General features: G+C 42.3%; 2 protein-coding genes across 3 annotated transcripts in view; one reads left to right on the top strand and one right to left on the bottom strand.

The window, feature by feature from the left end:
- Positions 1–19,555, top strand: part of si:dkey-22o22.2 (neural-cadherin) — a 241,089-nt gene that overhangs the window by 180,443 nt on the left and 41,091 nt on the right. The window contains exons 19-20 of the mRNA XM_039805925.1: positions 788–1,784; positions 4,506–4,599. Of these exons, the coding sequence (XP_039661859.1) occupies positions 788–1,784; positions 4,506–4,599 (1,091 nt within the window). The remainder of the gene's footprint in view (positions 1–787; positions 1,785–4,505; positions 4,600–19,555) is intronic.
- LOC120562274 (uromodulin-like) lies at positions 9,274–17,595 on the bottom strand. Of its 2 annotated transcripts, none has more exons than XM_039805911.1 (14): positions 17,454–17,595; positions 17,085–17,152; positions 16,157–16,425; positions 15,799–15,937; positions 15,426–15,522; positions 14,497–14,559; positions 14,138–14,346; positions 13,605–13,730; positions 12,971–13,158; positions 12,173–12,327; positions 11,841–12,086; positions 11,119–11,272; positions 9,787–9,909; positions 9,274–9,527 (listed from the first exon to the last, which is right to left on the bottom strand). In XM_039805911.1, exons 2-13 carry the CDS (start codon positions 17,119–17,121, stop codon positions 9,817–9,819), a joined length of 1,776 nt encoding a protein of 591 aa, XP_039661845.1. In that variant the 5' UTR covers positions 17,122–17,152; positions 17,454–17,595; the 3' UTR covers positions 9,274–9,527; positions 9,787–9,816. The 2 variants fall into 2 exon arrangements, with proteins under 2 accessions (XP_039661845.1, XP_039661846.1); XM_039805912.1 differs by lacking the exon at positions 17,454–17,595 and adding an exon at positions 17,416–17,434.

The following is a 19,555-nucleotide window of genomic DNA, read 5'->3' as shown; positions in this document are numbered from 1 at the left end:
GAGACGTCGCTCTAACACAAAAATAACTTCCAGGTAGACAAATGGCCGTTGAGTTGAAATATGTTTATATCACGATATTTTTGACCAAATTCATTGATGTCGATATTGCTGTGATATTGTATGGTTGACTTTTGGTGGTTTCACAAAAAATGCACACAATGATATTTTAGAGAATTATTCATCAATAATGTGGATACAATGACTAAGTGTGTAAAGGCCAATGACAGAACAGCTAGAACAGGTCTGGTAAATTCAGAATTCAGTGATAACATCACTTTACTGTAATGCAGCCTGTCAAACCATGAAAAGACAACACGTGTCATATAACGATATTAAGATATCCAAAATGTACGCCGATATCTAGTCTCATATATCGATGTCGACATAATATCGATATATTATCGATATATATATAATATATATAATATATATATATATAATATATATATATATATATATATATATATATATATATATATTATCGATATATATATATATATATATACGCGTGTGTGTCGGACCTCCGCTCTTTGGCACCATTTGACCATAGTACCGACGTGATTCGGTCGGTACCGGTAAAAGTACCGGATTCGGTACCCAACCCTAGATGAGAGCATATCCAGTTGTTCCTCGTCCCTGTTTGCTCATGTGTATGGGACGCAGGTGTTTTCTACCTGGGAGTTATTGTAAACAAACATTGTGATTGGCTCTATTGAAAGTCATCTTTGCTAGTGATAATAAGAGTAATGAGACAATATGTACTTCTGTTGTGTCCTCCGCTGTTCAGATAACCGAGGACCTTGAGGTGAACAGCGAGGTTCTCGTAGTTTCTGCCACGGACGGCGACGAGGGTGAGAACGCCGTGGTAACATTCAGCATCGTCGGGGGCGACGAGGACAGGAAGTTCTTCGTGGAGACTGACAAAGTGAACCGTCGCGGCGTGATAAAACTCAAGAAGAAGGTTGACTTCGAGAAGCCCCGCGAGAGGACTTTCAATCTGACCCTGAAGGCCGAAGACGCTGATTTCTCCGGCCTGTCGTACTGCCTCGTTCAGGTGGAAGACGCCAATGACCACGCCCCCGTATTTTTCCCGCAATTCTACGAGTCGCCGGCCATGTCCGAAGACATTCCTGTGGGGACAATCGTTGCTCAGGTTACAGCTTCGGATCTCGACTCGGGCCAAAACGGACGCTTTTCTTACAGTATTTCCAAAGAGTCGGACCCTCATGCTCAGTTTCTGGTGGACCAGTCCGGTTGGGTGGTCGTGGCCGATTCTCTCGACAGGGAGAAAATCTCGCAGCACAGGATCATGGTCCTCGCCACAGACGCCGGGAGTCCTCCGATGACTGGCACCGCCATCGTCGTCGTAACCGTGCTTGACGTCAACGACAACGGGCCTGAATTCGAGGTCTCCTACGAGCCTGTCGTTTGGGAGAACGCGCCGGCTCCGCAGGCGGTTCGGATGAACGAAACCTCCCTCCTCCTCCACGCCACCGACCGCGACACGTCCACCAACGGAGGACCGTTCTCCATACGGCTTCTCATGCTCACCTCGGACGCCACCAACTTCAATTTGACGGACTTTCGAAACGGCAGTGCGTCCATCACCGCCCTCCGGACCTTTGACCGCGAGCGGCAGAAGGAGTACCGCCTCCCGATTCTCATGATTGACAGCGGCACACCGCCGATGAGCTCCACCAGCACGCTAACGGTCGTCATTGGTGACAGGAACGACCACCCTCACTCACCGGGACACACCCACTTCATCGTCTACAGTTATGAGGGTATGTTTTTCTGTTTTTTCTGCCCAGTATAGTCGTATGGGAACTCTTCATAGAGCAATATATTTTTTATATTTTGGGCCAGTGTTGGTTCACTGCATCATTTGTGTCCACATCATAAGAGCATCACCACAAAATAAGAGGTTTTCTGGTCCCTGAACTCATGACAGGTCCCACATTTCCATGACTCAAGGTATTGGAGAGTTACAAAGTTTGTGTCTGGCATGTTTGCAAAAACACAGTGCTTTTTCAGAGCACTGTGGCTGTTTCTGCTTGTACTATTCCTCCCTGCGATACTTAAAAGCGACCTGCGGACCAAATAGCACAGAATAAATTAGGTCTGCAACTAACGATTATTTTCATAGTCGATTAATCCGTCGATTATTTTATCGTTGGATCTATAAAATGTAAAAACATGGTGAAAAATGTGGATCAGTGTTTCCCAAAGCCCAAGATGACATCCTCAAATGTCTTGTTATGTCCACAACTCAAAGATATTCAGTTTACTGTCACAGAGGAGAGAAGACACTAGAACAATATTCACATTTAACAAACTGGAATCAGAGAAATCTTACTTTTTTAATGAAAAATATGACTCAAACTGATTAATCGATTATCAAAATAGTTGGCGATTAATTTAATAGTTGACAACTAATCGATTAGTCTTTGCACCTCTAGAATATAGCCACATCTGATTGCATTTCTGCATTTCCTGTAACTTCTTCACAATAAAAACATCCCGCTGGTTCGCCATTGGAAAGCTTTTAATGTGAAGCAGCAACAGCAGGAAACTTTCTGTTTGTATGATCAGCTAGTACAAGGAGGTCTTTTAGATTTTTTGTTGGTTTATTTTTTTATTCATTAACATTTGTCAAAGAATCTCATCAACTAAAGATAGCGCATTATACGCTGCACCAGTGGTATGAAACGGTACTCACTTCCTGTCTCCGAAATACGCGTGGCCTCATTTGAGTGAGGCCAGTGTAGAGAATGTTATGTGTGGATAGGTTTGTATAATTGATTCCTATTTTCTTTTGCTTTGCTAACATTTTATATTAACACAGCTGAAAGACATATTTAGCATAATAGAACTTGGTTTAGTTAGTGCGTTTGCGGACTTCAGTTGACGTTAGCGTCTCTGTGTTGCCAGATCTGGCGAGAGTTTGTTCCTGAGACAGAAACGGTTCTCAAACCAAGTTAATTTTCTCCTGATTTGCCCTTCTAAAATGTTTTTTTTTTATATTTCAGTGTCAGAATAATCTGGAGATATGTGGCTTGTGAAAAATTGGTCCAATATTTACTTTGGGGACTACGTGGCAAAAGAACTGCTCATGATGTGTGTTCACGTTCACTTCTCCCATTGCTTCTAGTCTCCTAAATGTAAATGGACTGTATTTATATAGCACTTTTCTAGTCTTAACGATTACTTAGTACAGGAACCATTTACCATTCACACACTGGTGGCCAAAGCTGCCATACAAGGTGCCACCTGCTCATCAGATAAACATTCACACACATTTACACTCCAATGGCGCAGCATTGGGAGCAATTCAGGGTTCAGTGTCTTACCCAAGGACACTTCGACATGGGACTGCAGTGCCAGGGATCAAACCACCAACCTTCCGATTGGTAGGCAACCGCTCTACCCCCTGAGCCGCAGGCGCCCTTCGTGGTGGGGCAGTGGACAAACCCACGTGACACAGAGACAGGAAGTAACTCTGGTTGGGGCGTCTCGTTCCTAAACCGCCTCTGGAAAACCGTTCGAAAAACATCAGTTATCAGTTAAAAATGAGTCACGTAAAAACTACTAAAATGACCACTTAACTATGTCACGGATTCAGGTCAGGTCATACAGGAAGTTACTCTGAGTTGGGGCATCTTGGTTTTAAAATAAAACGTCTCTGGTTACATATCCAGTTAGGCATTCAGGAACAGGCTTTGCTGAGTGCACTCGCTGTTTTACAGCGTCAGTACAACAGACTACTTTCTACTCCACTGTGGAAGTTGCCTTGCTAAAGAGCAATTGGTCTGAGGGATTCAAACGGGTGTCTTTCCGGTCACAGACAGCTCCTCTAACCTTCAGTCCTGCCCCCGGTGTCCCTTCCTCCACCTCCTGAGTGCTCTGCGCTCGTGTTGCTAAGACTGTACTTGTCACAGTCGACTGCTCGCAGCCTACATCACTTATTTAGCTGTTCATACCATCTGTCAGCCTCCTGTAATTTGCTGGAAAAAACTGAGGTTTTCTGTAATGTATTTTTAGTGGATTTCCTCTCCGGGGCCTTTCAACATGAAAGTACATTAACCCACTAATATGGATCCATCACGTAGCTCGACAACATGCCATGAAGCAAACAATTAACTCCAGCTTAAGTCCCAGGTTTGACAGGCACATAAACAGGAGCCATTTTTAAAAGGCAGCTGATTTCACAGCTAAAGAGATTACAGCGCTGCGTTGGGCTTTATTTGGGAGAGACAGGCGGGGGGGGGGAGAGACACTGTGCGAGCATTTCTAATGCGTGCACATGTTCCCCGCTGTGCTGTCAAACCATGACCGAGTGTGCCAATGAGGCATCAACCGTCACCTCATCTCCAATTTCTTTCCTTCACTTTTAATATTTGGCTCTTACCGCAGGGCGTCCCCTGCGCTCAAAACTAATTTCTTTCAAAGCCAACGCATGTTTTGACCTTTTTTTTGTGTGTCTTTTATTTCCCTCCTCCTGACAGGTATTCTCCCGACGACGGCGCTCGGACGAGTTCAATCCCCCGACCTTGATGACTGGAGTGAGAAGGTGTACCGGTTCGAAGGCAAACCATCCAGGTACTTTGATCTGATACGGTGAAAACTCTGAGGTGAAAGTAGAGATGGACAAGTAATAGTTAGGCATGTAGGTGTTGAGGGAAAGAGAGGTAGAGGGCTTTGAAGTAGAGCAAGGACACAAGGTGATACAGTAGAGAGGCAGCAATGCAAAAAAAAAACACCCAAAAAACAGGGTTGAGATATTAGAAGTAGCGATATGTTGAGAGATAACACAAAGAGAGACCGAGAAAGACGTGTGAAGAGAGGCCGTAGTGCCGGAGAGAAACGGGAAGACAAATACAGGTCAAGAATTTCAGCTGGTTGTTCTTTAAGTAACAGAAGTAGAAATTCTAAATTGTTTTGTCAAATGGCAAACTTGACAATGTGCTGCTTTGTTTTAGAAACTGGGATTCATTTCTTTTGTTCCAGGCCTGCGTTAAAAAAATGGCCAACACCAACGGTCAACGATTCAGTACGACATTTTACAGTCCGTTCTCATGTTTCCAACAAGTATTTTCTGACATGACATTTTAGGGAATGAGCAAAATATTTAAGAGGTAAGTGCACCAAACTACAAATGAAGCTTTCTTAGCTTTTATCTGTCCCTGAGAGTCTTCAATGCCACGAGCACCTCAAACTGAATTTCATCCAACTTTACTGTATTTGGATGGAGACAGAAATCTCAAGGACATACTGTATATCTCAAAACCCCAGCTATCGAGAGAGTGAAATTCTGCTTTCTGTTTATTTTTTTGTGAAGCGATCCTTAAAGTCAGGGGTTCCCAACTTGTTTTTGCACCACAACCGATTTCACATTTGTATTATAATGTTTGCAATCTGGGAGCAGACAGCCTAAGAGTAAAGCGTTCGTCCAATCCGGTGCGGCCATCGCGGTTGTAGGAGGGTGGATCCTGTTTTCTTTGCTTGTCAGGGGTCATTGAAGAGAAACTGAAAATTGCTATTGGCGAGTCCATCAAGCGTCCAATGAGAGCGATCCCTGCTACCAAAAAACGCCACTGTAGACACGAACCGTAAGTCATCACGTGGACTGAAATGAAACAAATGAAATCAGCAGGTAAGTAAATGACAAAGGCAGGGTTTTACTGTGAATGTACACGCTCCTGTTCAGCATACTGTAAGTAGTTTTGGATAAAAACATCCAGAGAATGGCAGGTGGAAAGCTGCTTCTGGGTGTGTTGGAGCTAAAGCAGAAAAGATTCCCCTCGTAAAGCGTGCCCTCTCTTGTGACATGCAGCGAGAGATCCATAAAGACAAAGCGAGGGAATAAAAGAGCTGCACAGGAGCTGACAGATTTAAAATGGAGAGGAAAAGACAGCACAAAGGTGCAGTGCGACACGGGAGGAGAAAGGGAAATTGGGACAGAGGAACAGGCAGTTTTGAAGGCAGAAACAAAGAGAGAGTGAACAAGAATGAAAGGCCAGAAGATGGGGAGGAGAGAGAGATTGAAAAGGGGATCTGACTTGCCAGGAACAGTGCCATTAATACTTCATAACCAGCGGTATTGAAAATTCCCAGTGAAGCACGGCGAGGGCGCGCTTGTTTTGTTTGATGAGGCTCGGTGCGGACGGGTTGAAAGGAGAGCCTGATTGCGCTCCCTGCCACCTTCTCCCTCTTCTAACGAGATGCCTATAAGGAGGGACGACTCGAGACGGCAAGAAACGGGCCCAGAGAACAAAGGAACCGCCGGAGAAATTACCATCCTGAACCGCCGCTCCTCTTCACTCCAGGCGGCAGATGGCAATTGGTTCCCAGTATGGACCAGGTTTCAGGTTGCGTGTTATTTACATGTGGAAGTGATACAAAAGTAGAGGAAAAATGAGAAAGAGGATAATGTTCAGGTGAAGTGAAGTAGCCCCAGCGGGCCAATAACAATATGTCACAGCTCACATGAAATCAAGGCAACAAACAGCATGTTGCATTTAAAGAGAATATATCAGCATCCTGCCCCAGCAGAGACACATTTGTTTGGGATTGATCTGCACATTATATATTCTCATTTGTTTGCTGTCAGTGAAGTGTTGCGGGGTTTGAAATCTTTATAGCGTGACATATATCTAGGAGAAGGTACAGTATGAAACAGCCTCCCTTGCCGCAACAGCAGCGCAGCTACCGGATGCGTTTTGGCCTCGATTCGGTCGCCCGCTAATTTATCCGTCTGGTTCTGAGCTCTGAAAGTTGCCGCTGTCTGTGTGAAGAGGTTAAACGAGCCCGATGGCACGTATTCAGGACCAGGTTTGGACCCGGGCCACAGATCCTGGATGGAATCGACTCTTACGGTGCAGCAGAGCAGAGAGCGCCAAAAGTTTTCCAGATCAAGAACCCTCATCCCCCTCTATGGATCCACGTTCATCCACAGACCTCCGTCTGCTCCGAGTTTGATCTGAGGAATCCCATCTGATCATGAGTAAGAGCTCATCAGGCCAGACTTCATTTCATTCCTCTCGCAGAAAGAACTTCTGCCTGTTGGACATTTTCTCCCTCTTAACCCTTGTCGTTTAGGTTTCTCCACGCTCCACTAACCTGACACGCCAGATGGTTTATTAACACAGAAACATCTGAGAAGCCGTCATCGGAAACTCTTTGGAAAAGGGCCACCTGTCTATCACGTCCGCCAATGTTATTTTGAACAGTCTCGGGCCGTCACACACACCTAAACCACGCCTGTAGCTGCCAGTAGTTCCTCACAGGACGCTGATTGGTTCGGTCAACTGTAGAGCTGCAAATCGGTTAACAATTAATCGATTAATCGATTTGTTGTCAACTATTAAATTAATGGCCAACTATTTATAACATTTTATGAAGAAAAACTATAATTGATTAATCCATTTGAGTCATTTTTTTTAATGAAGAAAAAGTCAAACTTCTGATGCCAGCTTGTTAAATGTGAATATTGTTCTTGTTTCTTCTCTCCTCTGTGACAGTAAACTGAATATCTTTGAGTTGTGGAACAAAACAAGACATTTCAGGATGTCATACTGGGCTTTGGAGGCTTCGTCTGACCAATATCTATGAGACTGATAACCGCTGATAACACCCATTCAATAGGGTGATAACATCCGAAACAGTTGCCCATGGGTTACCATGGTGGTAGTCCATATCGACGATGTTTAATTTCCGAGATTGCTCCGGTGCCGCCGTAAATTTAGCCGGATGTCTGTTACCTTCTGTTTTCTTTGTGTTGGCACTTTAAAGTGCCCATATTATGAAAAAACACTTTCTGGTATTTGGGGTGTTCTTTTGTGTCTCTGGTGCTTCCACACACATACAGACTGAAAAAAATCCATCCATGCTGTTTTGAGTGAGATACGGTTTCTGAATGTGTCCTGCCTTCAGTCTCCTAGTGAGCTGTTCAAACTCGGCCCGGACTGATGTCACAATCCGAAACGAGCTGGCTAACCACAACCGTTAGCTCGTAGCGTTAGCATGCTAACGCTAATGTTAGCATGCTACCTCGTACTCAATAGCAAAGCACTACTACAACACACACACGTTCACCATAATCTACAAAAGAACTACTTAAATGTGCACCCTCATTTAGAAGTCTCCCAGCTAATCCTGCCTTGTAACTGACCAAAGTTGTAGAAACAGCCTTTTACTGTCTCTAGAGTTAGCTAGCTGACATGCTCTACATCTGAGCTACTGAGCATGTGCAATCAAAGATAGTACAGAAGAAGAAGAAAAGAGGTCTCACTCTGTAGCTAAAACAGAAACCAGGTGAAAAGAGGATCTGCAGCAGTGAGAGAACTGTGCAGTACAACAACAATATGGTGTTTGATAATTAAACTATGTAAACCTATTCTGGTACAACCTTAAAATACAGTTATGAACCTGAAAATGAGCATAATATGGGTGCTTTAAATCCCGTTTTTCTGAGGACTATGGTTAACCGCTCCTCAGATCTCTGCAGGGTAAATCCAGACAGCTAGCTAGACCATCTGTCCAATTTGAGTTTTCTGTTGCACAACAAACTTTCGAACGTACACATGTTCCACCAAAACAAGTTCCTTCCAGAGGCTATTTTGCAGAGGCACCGTCCTTGTGTCTGGTGCTGCCCAAGACGATTGTGATTGGTTTAAAGGAATTCCAATTAACCAGAGCATGTTTTTCTTCCATCCCAGAATGCTATGTGGACTAGCCAGACCCTCCTTTGTAATGCTGCAGAGGAGGGTGTGGCAATGCAAGACTACCACAGCAGTTGCCCAAGCCTCTTTCTGAAATGAATTTGTTCAAGCACTTTTATCTCAGTACATTTTCACTGAAGTACTAAGTGTTAAACTTCTTTAAAGTACTTGATATTGTAGTACTCGTTCCATTCCTGCTTAACTCACATATGTCGGAGCTGTGATGTGGATTCACAGGAAGTGAAGGCTCCAATAGGTCGTTGGAGATAGATGGGGTAGTTTTATACTTGAGGGAATGTGAAAAAAAATAACTGCAAGCGTAATAAAATTTAGACTCCACAGCAGTTAGCCTCAAGATGTGGAAGAAATGGTTGCCTGCTCTCTCAGGGGCCTTGTCACTTCAGATTACGTTTAGACATTTCAGACTGAAACATAGTATATTGTATAGTGACCATGGTGGACGGCCTAAACAATGTAAATAAAACAAATAATGAGCAAGCAAATAGGTTCTGATGCCAAAGATTTGGCTAAAGTTAGAGAAAAGACCAATGAATGAAGGACTGAAACTTTATTTTTTTCATCATTTTATAACAGTCATACCATAAGTCAGGAGTCAGTTAACATGAGTCACTTTGAGCCAATGGAAAATGTAGTTATGAAACAAAGGAACATTCCCCAGTCTATATGGGGTCTGAGTGTCCCCACATAAACATAGCACAAGCACAGCGCTAAGATCAATGATCCACTTTCAGATGCTCAGTGACATCTCAGGCTCTTTATGGGGACGAAGCTTAAGTCAGGAACCATCTGAGGAGACAACCAGACAAAACTGTGACGAGTCATGATTCACATTTTGTCTCTTGACGTAGGTTCAAATATAACTTTCCTGATCACATTCCTGCTCCTGACAGGATGCAGCCTTTAGATTTTAATGACAGCCCACAGGACAAACTTTACATTTTTAACTCTGAGAAAAGCCGAATTATCCATATGATCAAATCCCCTCGGACTTAAGAAAAAAAAAAAAAAAAAAAAACTATTCAAGGCAAATGACATCCATACATACCATGTAATCGATCAAAAAGGGGAGCAGTCTTTAATTATTCCAGGCCATAGTGATGAGGGCTGGGTTTTCATCTGCTCTTTTAGACCTTCGAGATCTGCGCCTCCTGCCACCTCCGCTGCAGCTCTGTCAGAATGAGAGGATGGGGAGCTGTCAGACTTTACGGAGGTCAGCACTTTAGCTTCAGGTGTATCCACTAAATATATACATTTGACATGCATTTCTCTCGTTAGACCATGTGATTTAGCAGGCTGTTCTCATGAACCAGTTGTACATAGTTTCTGATAAGCTAAGCAATTTAATTCAAATTTTAACATTTATTGCTGAACACACCACATTGACTGCTGTTGTACAAGAGCGCTGTGGACCTCGTAGGAAGGAGGTCAGGGTGGATGTACGGCTCCTATAACAGTGCTTTCAAGCTGGGAGCAGAGTTCATGTCCTGGGGAAATCACAAGACTTCCACCCAGGCAACAAGTGTTTGTGTCTGGGGACTGTTTTAATCCAAACTATGATCTTTTTCTTCAACGTGGCATCATGACTTTGCATAAACATACACGCCACTTTCCTAAAGCCAAATGGAGTTTTATCTGTATGCATTTTGAGCAAACTACGTGTATACAGCGGATGTAAACATACACACCATGTGGCGTTGCCATGTGGCGTGTTATCGCAAGAATGTAATGTACTCAAGAACGTCAAGTGTAAAGAAAAAACAAGTTAGAAAAAGAACATTGGGAAAAGCTTTAGTAACAGAAAACGACAAAAACATGACTGACCAACATCACATGCTTAGGAAAACCATAAATGGTTGGGTTTAGGAAAGGGGAGGGCTTTTTAAAAAAAAAAAAAAAGTTAAACACCACACACAGGCCCCCCAGCTCTCCTTGATGAAAGTCCTGTTTGACCCATCCTCCACCACAACCAACCTCCCAATGTAGACTCACGGCCTTTCATACTATGGCGAAAAGTCACATGTAATGTAGGTCAATGGCTGCTGAAATGTGTTGATAAACACACTAAAAAGCAATTATACGTCTTCATAACCAAAAGGCATATGAATAGGCACGTCATACATATGCCAGTTTGAGATTAATCTGTTTCCTTAAATGTATCTAGGCGTTTGTGCCTAGACTGTCTTCGCCACATGACACTTGTTGACGGTTACTTGACTTTGAATTTACTGACTATCCCATTATTTCTTTAAACAAGTTGATTAAGTAAAAAAAATGGTTGAAAGGTTTAAGGCAAAATATTAGTGCAGAAATGCATTTTTACATTGTTGCATCACTACTTTTACTGAAGTAAAGGAGCATTTCCTCCACCACTGCTCACCGGAGGGCAGGTGCTGGGGCACAGCTCCAGTTGGCAGTGCAGGTAGATGTCGCCAGCTTTCCCAGAGAACTGGAACATGTTGAAAGAGAAGACGTTGAATGTTCCCAGTCCATTTCCCTGCATGCTCACCGTCTGGTCAGCAGGGTTCGGGCATCTGCTCAGAAACAGGAAATCAGACATAATGAAATGCATTAGCAGCTGATCCTTACAGTGGACAACGGCGCGTTCACTTCGAGCCGGAGGGAATATTTGCGTAGCTTCAGTTTGAAGACAGGATTAGATTGAAATCATCCATGTTAAATCATGCTACTCTCCATACCACCCGTGGGTGTAGAACTGTAGGCACCAGCAATGTTATTTCCATCATCAATATGGCTGAAATACCCACTACTGCTGCAGATATGTTTTAAAATCAAAAACAAAAGCGCTTAATGTCTGAATTAATATATCCATGGGAGCAAAAAGCTTAGTAATTTCTTCTAGCTTCTCCAGATAGTTAAACATTACGTCTGAATGTTTTTTGGCAATAAAACTGATGTCAAGCATTGCTTTCAAGTACTTTATACAAGAGATTTTTCAGCATCTCAAATTTCTTGCTCAAGTCCAAATGTTTCAACTCCCACAAATTTGCATCTTTGCATTGACTTTATATGTAATGTAATTTCGCCGCAGAATCGGGGCAAAAACACCGTGGCCGAGATTGACCCCAAGAGCTTTCTCACCCGTTGATGACAAGGTCGTGTCGCAGACTCTCATTTGGTGATGGCTGGTTGGTCGCCCAGCAGGAGTTGGTCATTATGGAGACCATAGTGTCATTCAGCCCCACAGTCATCAGCGTCACCCAGACCTCCTGGCCCAGCACCAGCTCAGTGTCTGGCCCGACTGAGGTCCGGAATTCGCCGTCGGTGTATGAATTCATCATCAGAGTGTAATTCCAAATTCCAGATACAATCTCCTGCACCACAGAGCTACACACAAACACACTTCAGCTGTCTTAAATTTCAACTACATCAGGCTGCATGTTAACCAGGTGGCGCTCCACACACCCACCCACCTCTCTTTGATTTTGAAGGACACACTCGTGAGGTCTGGCAGTGTGTACAAGCAGGAGAAGTCGATCATGACTTTGTCTTGGTGGGTGATTATGTCCATGGACCCGTTCTGCGTCGTAATGGTGTTCTGGTAGATTATTTGGCTTCTTTTGTTGCTCTACATTGTGACAGGAACACAAATGGGGTTCAAGTTCATTTAATCACAGCAGTCAGATTCTTTTCATGCTCACCTGTGACATTTACAATCCAGAGAGAGAAGTATCAACCGTTGTTGGGGTTTAGAGTCCATATTTGTATCATGCAGTTCATAAATCACATGCATCTTACTATCAGTAGTGGAAAAATGTCAAGTGTATAACTACAATAAGAACCACACTGTAATTTGTACCTATTCCTTGTATTTATTAGTCAGCACCACATGGACTGCTGCTGTATAAGAGAGCAAAGATCTGCGTGGCTGGGTGGATGGTTGGGTCCTAAAACACAGGGTTTTTAAGCAGGGGAGTAGAATTCTTGTCCCAGAATAAGTTTAGCGGAAAACCCAAGACTTTCACCCAGGAAACTGCAGTTTGTGTCCAGGGAGAACTACTTATGGGTTAGAGCGACTTAATAGTTATCGTTCTTGGTGTAGACCGGCCTGAGTCTACTTTTACTCTGTGTAGTCACTTACATACCAAACAGGGAGGCCCAAACTGTAGAGAAAATACTTCATGGCCGGGCTGAGACTCATTAATTTGCTGTGAATCTACAGTGAAGTGATCAGCAAAAACAGGAGCAAAGCACTAGAGGAGAACACCCACCATGATCTCGGTCCCGCAGGTGTTGCTGCTGTCAAAGCTGAAAGTCACCATGTGGGTCTCGCTGTCCATGTGCCCTTTGCAGCTCTCGTCTAGGAGGTGTAAGGTGGTGTAGTCGATGTTTTTGGCGCTGAGCAGACATCCAGCCAGAGTAAGAGTGGCAGAGCTCCCATTGCAGACTGTCGGGTCGCCTGAACACCCAACGGGACAAAGAAGAAGTTAAAGAAATATGACCACTTCAATATAGATTTACTATAATTAAGGCCCATCTAGTTTGTGCCGATGTAGTTTGTTAGTCTTTCTTTTGCACCGAATCAAATGTTTGGCTTGGTTCCAGGCTTAAAACCTTGTATGTTGGCATTTAACGAAAAAATAAAACCACACACACACACACAATACCAAATGGGGAAACTCCCTACCGGAACCAGTCAGTCATTCTAAAACCAGGTGGTCACTGACTGGCTCTATACATCCAGTTTTTAAATTTAACACTAATCAGGTGCCAGACTTTGCACAAAAACCACACATCCAGAACAGCAGTTCAGCCACAGCAATTTGCATCTTCTACATGCATCACCAGGTGCTTTTTTAAAGTTTTATGATCTTCCATTATCATGCCACGTGTGTTGCACTGTACCTAAAGAGTTTGTTGGTGTGTACTTGGTGGCAAAAAGAGCCCGACAGAGGCATTGGGGTTCACCGTTCTTGTCACAGTACTCGTTATCACTGCAGTACAGCTCCATACAGGAGACCTGAGGGACAGCTGTGCACACACACAAAACACTTAAAGATCCATTTGTTTACACTATACTACTCCTGGAACAGTGTTTTGAGTATTTAATGATTTTATTCAACATACTTAACTTAAGTCTTTAGAGCATCAGACACAAATATAGTAATGAACAAAACTAGATACAAATATTAAATAAATGTCACACATCAATATTAATTCTGTAACTTTTAGTACTTTGTGTCTTTCGCTGACAATACTTGAAATGATTAAGTAGAAGCAAACTAAACAAACCCTGATCCAAATTTGTTAATATATTTTTACTATACTTTTACTGTAGATACGTAATTAGCTCTTTATTTATAAAGTTGTGTACAGTGAATTTAACCCCTATTTACTATTTTTCTGTCAATAACTGTGAAAGTGAATGACTATCTTACGGCAAACGGTTGGTGACCTCCAGTCGCCCAGTGTGATGTTGGTTTCCACACCGCAGGTCTTGGCGTAAGCGTCAAAAAACTGGCAGCTGAGAGCGAGGCCTTCCTCGGTCGGGAATTTGCACGAAGTTTCTGCACAGGCGGTTATGTAGGGAGCTGGGTCAACTTGGCTGTGGCAATCGGTGAAGGGTGCCTGCATCAGGAGATTACAGCTGTTCCAGCCATGCAGAGGGGAAGAATGAGAGTCAGTGACCAGTTTTCTGAACAGTAGCATCATCCCTGGGCACATGACAGTGTAATCATTGAAATGTATGATTCCTGTTTTAAGGATTAAAGGAGTGTTCAGATGGGACAGTTCTTACCGTTCAGTTGTAAGGTTGCAGGTGGTGGTATTGTTGGGGGTGTTGCTGTACAGGACCTCGCAGCTAGGGGTTTTTAAAAAAATTTAAATAAAAAAAAGTTTATTTACGAAACCTTCCAGGTAGAAAACTGCTGCGTCCTGTATGTACAATTTACGATGAACAACTCAATTTACTTTCACCTCATTCATCTAACATGCATGTTTGATGCTTTCATACAGTATCTCACAAAAGTGAGTACACCCCTCACATGTCATTAAGGATTTCATTATACATTTAATTTGACAGTGAAGAAATTACACTTTGCTATAAAGTATTAAGTGTACAGCTTGTATAACAGTGTAAATGCGCCATCCCCTCAAAATAACAGCCATTAATGTCTAAACCGCTGGCAACAAAAGAGTACACCCCTATGTTACATTCCCATAGAGGCTGGCAGTTTATTTTGAAAGGCCAGTTATGTCATGGATCCAGGATACTATGCATCCTGATAAAGTTCCCTTGGCCTTTGGGATTAAAATAGCCCCCCCCCCCCCATACCTAGAGATTGGCATGGTTTTATTTCAGTTGGCCTAATAGCTGGTTTGATTTGCTTTGAGAGCTTATGGAAAGTACCCCATGTGTATGTCAACATGCTCACTAACGTTAGCTTGGAGAGCTAATGTTCCTACCCCCCTAGGATGACGCACAGGAATGTTTTCCGTCCTCATATCTAAACCAGAGAATGTAACATTTGCAGTTTTCAGCTACTTAGTTAAGCTTAACACATTGTGGTTTAGCTTAACTATATATAATCACATCTCTGCAATTTAAATCAACAGCCATTTCTCTACCCGGAAGTTGTTTTTGAGTTAGGAGTCAGTGATTCAGTCTATACAACATTAATAAGCAGGTGATGTCAGTCTGTGCATCACTTTAAGACTAGGCCGTACCCAAACACACTGGCGAAAGTCTTCTCAGCAGCCAGATTGAAGGTCTGACTGGCGTTGATGGGGTTACCACACAAGCCTTCTGAAGCTGTAGCAACTCCTGGTGAATGACAAATAAAGACAAGTCAATAGACTTTCAACCAGACAGCATGTCATTCTTAAATTCAACTTTGTGAAAAGTACAGCTGCAAAGAATAATATTATTAAATGAATTGCCAACTATGCTTATAATCGATTAATCGGTCTGATAAAAACTGATTACAGCTTTTTAAAATGTGAATATTTACTGGTTTCTTCACTCCTCTGAAAATAATCTACAGACTAACTGACAGTGAAAATTAATGTAAGTTGGAGTCCTAGATTTAGTTTTCTGTACCTGTGATTACTGCAGTGTTGCCATCAAAAGAGATTGTGAGCGAAGGACCAGTAACAGTGACTCCAGTCTGGTCCTTGGAGAACGCCACACCGTTGATCAGTTGAGCCGTGGCGTTGAGCATTAGTGTTCGGCCCTCAACCTACATTACAGCAGATGAGGAACCTGACTCAAACATCAAATACATACATGCATGTAAACAGCCTAGTCAGAATAATGTCTTTAGAATGAAGGCAAAAAACTGATTGTGTGCATGTAAACATAGTCATTGACTGATCAAACCAAGACAATCTACGATACATTTTTAAACAACCCCATAAATACACGGTTACTTCCTTTAAAATGGATTGTGGCAGCTTACCTGAACTAGTCCCCCTTGTCCAAGATAGATTTCTAGGTATCGATAGACGTCCAAGGCAGATGTTGAAACTATTAAAATTATTTGCAAGGAGTCCAAAAACGGCACATCTGTACGGCTTCGCTCCTGGAATCTCGCTGCTAGTACAACAGTGTCATCTCCAATCAGTGTGTATGTACAGCGATCCGGGACCGACCGGATTCTGTTGAAGAAATCAATGACGGTGGAGGCAGTCACAGTGCACACAGGGTGGGGCACAGTGTGGACCACACCTGATGGAGATGGAAACAGACAGAAGGTTTATCCCATGTCAACCCATTCTCATGAACAGGTTCGTGACCAGACTCCATTAAAATAGTTATTTTACCATCCAAATACATTATTCAAAGTTGACAGAAAATAAAACAAGCTGTCTTGGGTTAGTCTTTCCACTGTTCCAACAATCACCACTCTCGTTTGGTTGAAATAAACCCTTAATTCACCCATTTACATGTAAATATGCTGGCTCTATACACACTAAAAGTGGGTTTGGTGATTTGAGTTTTTGTTAAGCTAAAAAGGATCTTACTCTTTAACTAAAAAGGTCTATCTCTGTAGGGATCCTTTCCATAATGTTGGAAGACACTTAGAATCATAATCTGAGCCTGTCAGCAGCAAAAAGCACTTCTAGTGGACGGGAATTCAAGGTGCGCAATTTTCCATTAAGGTTACATTGCAGTTTGTTTCGCCGCTGCCGACCGAAGCGGTCTTGCTCAGTATTTGACCAATTTGAAAGATTGTTGTTCCCATCAGTCGTTCGACACAACATGGTTCCTAAAAAGAAGTTACCCTTTAAAACCCATGCAGTGACACCGTGCTATTTCATCAATCACCTTTAAACTGAAGGTTGTATGTATTCTAAAGCATAGAAAACATTTTAGAGGCTGCTTACCTGCCAGCAGAAGGAGCAATGCAACGGGCTTCAACATGATGAAGTAGCAGCAGTAAAGTGTCGGAGACCTGGGAGGCATACAGGTCACATAGTAAGTGGCAAAACACATTATTTAATCCTTTCAATAACCCTCAGGGGCGTAGCAAAAAATTCTTCAACCTGTACAATGGCATTATCTGTGATTTTTGGGCTCCAGCCCCAAATGTGGCCCCCATTTTTCTGATGTTCAAATACATAACGTATAAGGGATGGTTTTGATGATTTGATTGTTATTAATGCCTAAATCATCAAATTTAAACATAAATAGGAACATGTAAAACGAATGACAAACCAGGGTTGTTATAGTAAACTAGAAGGAAAATAAGCAACCGTTAGGTTGTGGAGTATGGCAGACCCCAAAGCAGAGGTAGCAGGCAGAGTAGATCTTGATGAATAACAGAACACAAACAAAAGGTTTACAGCCAAACAGCAGGTAAAGAAAAAATCCAAAATAGGAGAAAGTAAAAACGGGAATAACAGAAACCAAAAACACAGAGGATAAACAGGTAACTCACAAAACAGACACTCCAAAACAGAAAAACAAGACAATGACCTGACAATGGAAAGACAGAGATTAAATACAGAGGGTAATGAGGTAACGAGAGACAGCTGACACAAGGAGAGGGAAACAGGTGAAACACATTAGGGCTGGGCAGGACAATCAAAAAAGGCGGGAAAACACAGGACAGGAAGTAAAACCAGACAAGACAGAAAACTGGACTACCAAAATAAAACAGGAAACGGAAACAAACACAACCATAACAGATACAGGAAAAGATAAAAGCTATGAAGCTTTTTAACAACATTCGTTGCAGAATCAGGCGTATATGATCAGAGACAAGCTGTGCATCAGACTTTAAAATTTTACAAAATAAACTTAAAATGAACATTTCCAAATCATTTAAACAGGCAGTGCAGTTTTTCCCAAGTCACTAAAAACACAAAATGGGTTTTCAATTAGAATTTTCTTGTGAATAAAATATCAGGGGAAGACTGTCCTGCAAAATGTAAATCATTCTTTTTCTAGTGGTGCCTTTATATTTAATTCAATGTTCCATTTGTTCAATACAAGAATGTGATTTCCCTTCATTTGTTTTAAATTCGACTATCAGTATGTCGTATTTTAGAAGAATACTAAAAGCAGCAGAAATGCAGAACTGAGTACATTGTGATATGTTTATTTATCGCAAATAATATCGTTATCCGGATATTCAATAACGTTATAGCATATTTTCCTCCATATTGTGACAAATATTGTGAATACACAAAGTCTACATGTACATCAAATTCTGTAATTAAAAACAGAAATTATGTGTAGTACCTACAGTTAAAATACAGAACATTTTCTGTTTACTGTTAGGCCTATAAAAAATACAGTCGTACAAAGCTTCTCAGTTAATAAACTTGTGAAAAGGTTAAAAAGCGACAACGCACAAAACCAACTTTTGAGGCTGACAAAATGTGACGGAGCACAATTTATGCTATTTCGAAATGTTAAAAACTGAAATACAACTGTTAATACACATATATTTCTAAGAGTGTATTTTTTGTTACCTGTCTGTATATAATAGAGGTGTTTATAGTGTAGGCTACATATTACTATTATTACTCTTATATTTCGTATTCTGTTGGGAATTTGTTGAGCTGCTGTAACAAGGGAATTTCACCAGTGTGGGATCAATAAAGTCGATGGCCGGCTGGTCAGATGACGCCGGCTACAGAGCTCCATGAGCTGTCGCTCGTGTCAATGGCCGTTCCTCCCCTACAGTATGTTGACCACATGAAGAAAGATGGGTTGATCTGAGTGAAACCTGCTTTCTGTTCAGCAGCTTCCTCAGCGTTTTATCCAAAATGATAATTAACTAAGAGCTTCAGGTGCTTTTAACCACTTTTGTGAGAAACAAAAGATATGGGCCCAAAGACTCCCCAGCCCATACCTCCACTGTATGGTACCTGACACAAAGTTGTATTAGCCTCCGTTTTTCCTTTAATTTCAGATTTTTTTATGGCTTTGTAAATCCTGAATGGTGAAACCAAGGCCGTATTGATACATCGGTCCTGACAGATATTAAGTGTAACGGGGGGGTCTGGAGATTCTGCCTCACACATTTTGAGCACTTCATTTCCTGCATTCTAGTGAATCTTTCTGCACCAATTTTCTGCTTTTTCTGTATCCATTTAAAGTGAAAATCAGGGGCGAAGCCAGATGTTGTAAACGTTCTCAGCCCAAACCTAGACTGGCAGGCAGCACGGTGGCTCAGTTGTTAGCACTTCTGCCTCACAGCAAGAAGGTTCTGGGTTTGAGGCCGGGTTGTCCCAGGCCTTTCTGCGTGGAGTTTGCATGTTCTCCCTGTGTTTGGTTTGTGTGGGTTTCCTCTGGGTGCTCTGGTTTCTTCCCACCATAAAGACATGCATGCAACTAGGACTACAGT

Source organism: Perca fluviatilis, chromosome 7 (assembly GCF_010015445.1).
Source record: "Perca fluviatilis chromosome 7, GENO_Pfluv_1.0, whole genome shotgun sequence".
NCBI lineage: Eukaryota > Metazoa > Chordata > Actinopteri > Perciformes > Percidae > Perca > Perca fluviatilis.
The sequence above is the reverse complement of the archived record's forward strand: the minus strand, read 5'-3'. Positions and strand labels throughout refer to the sequence as shown.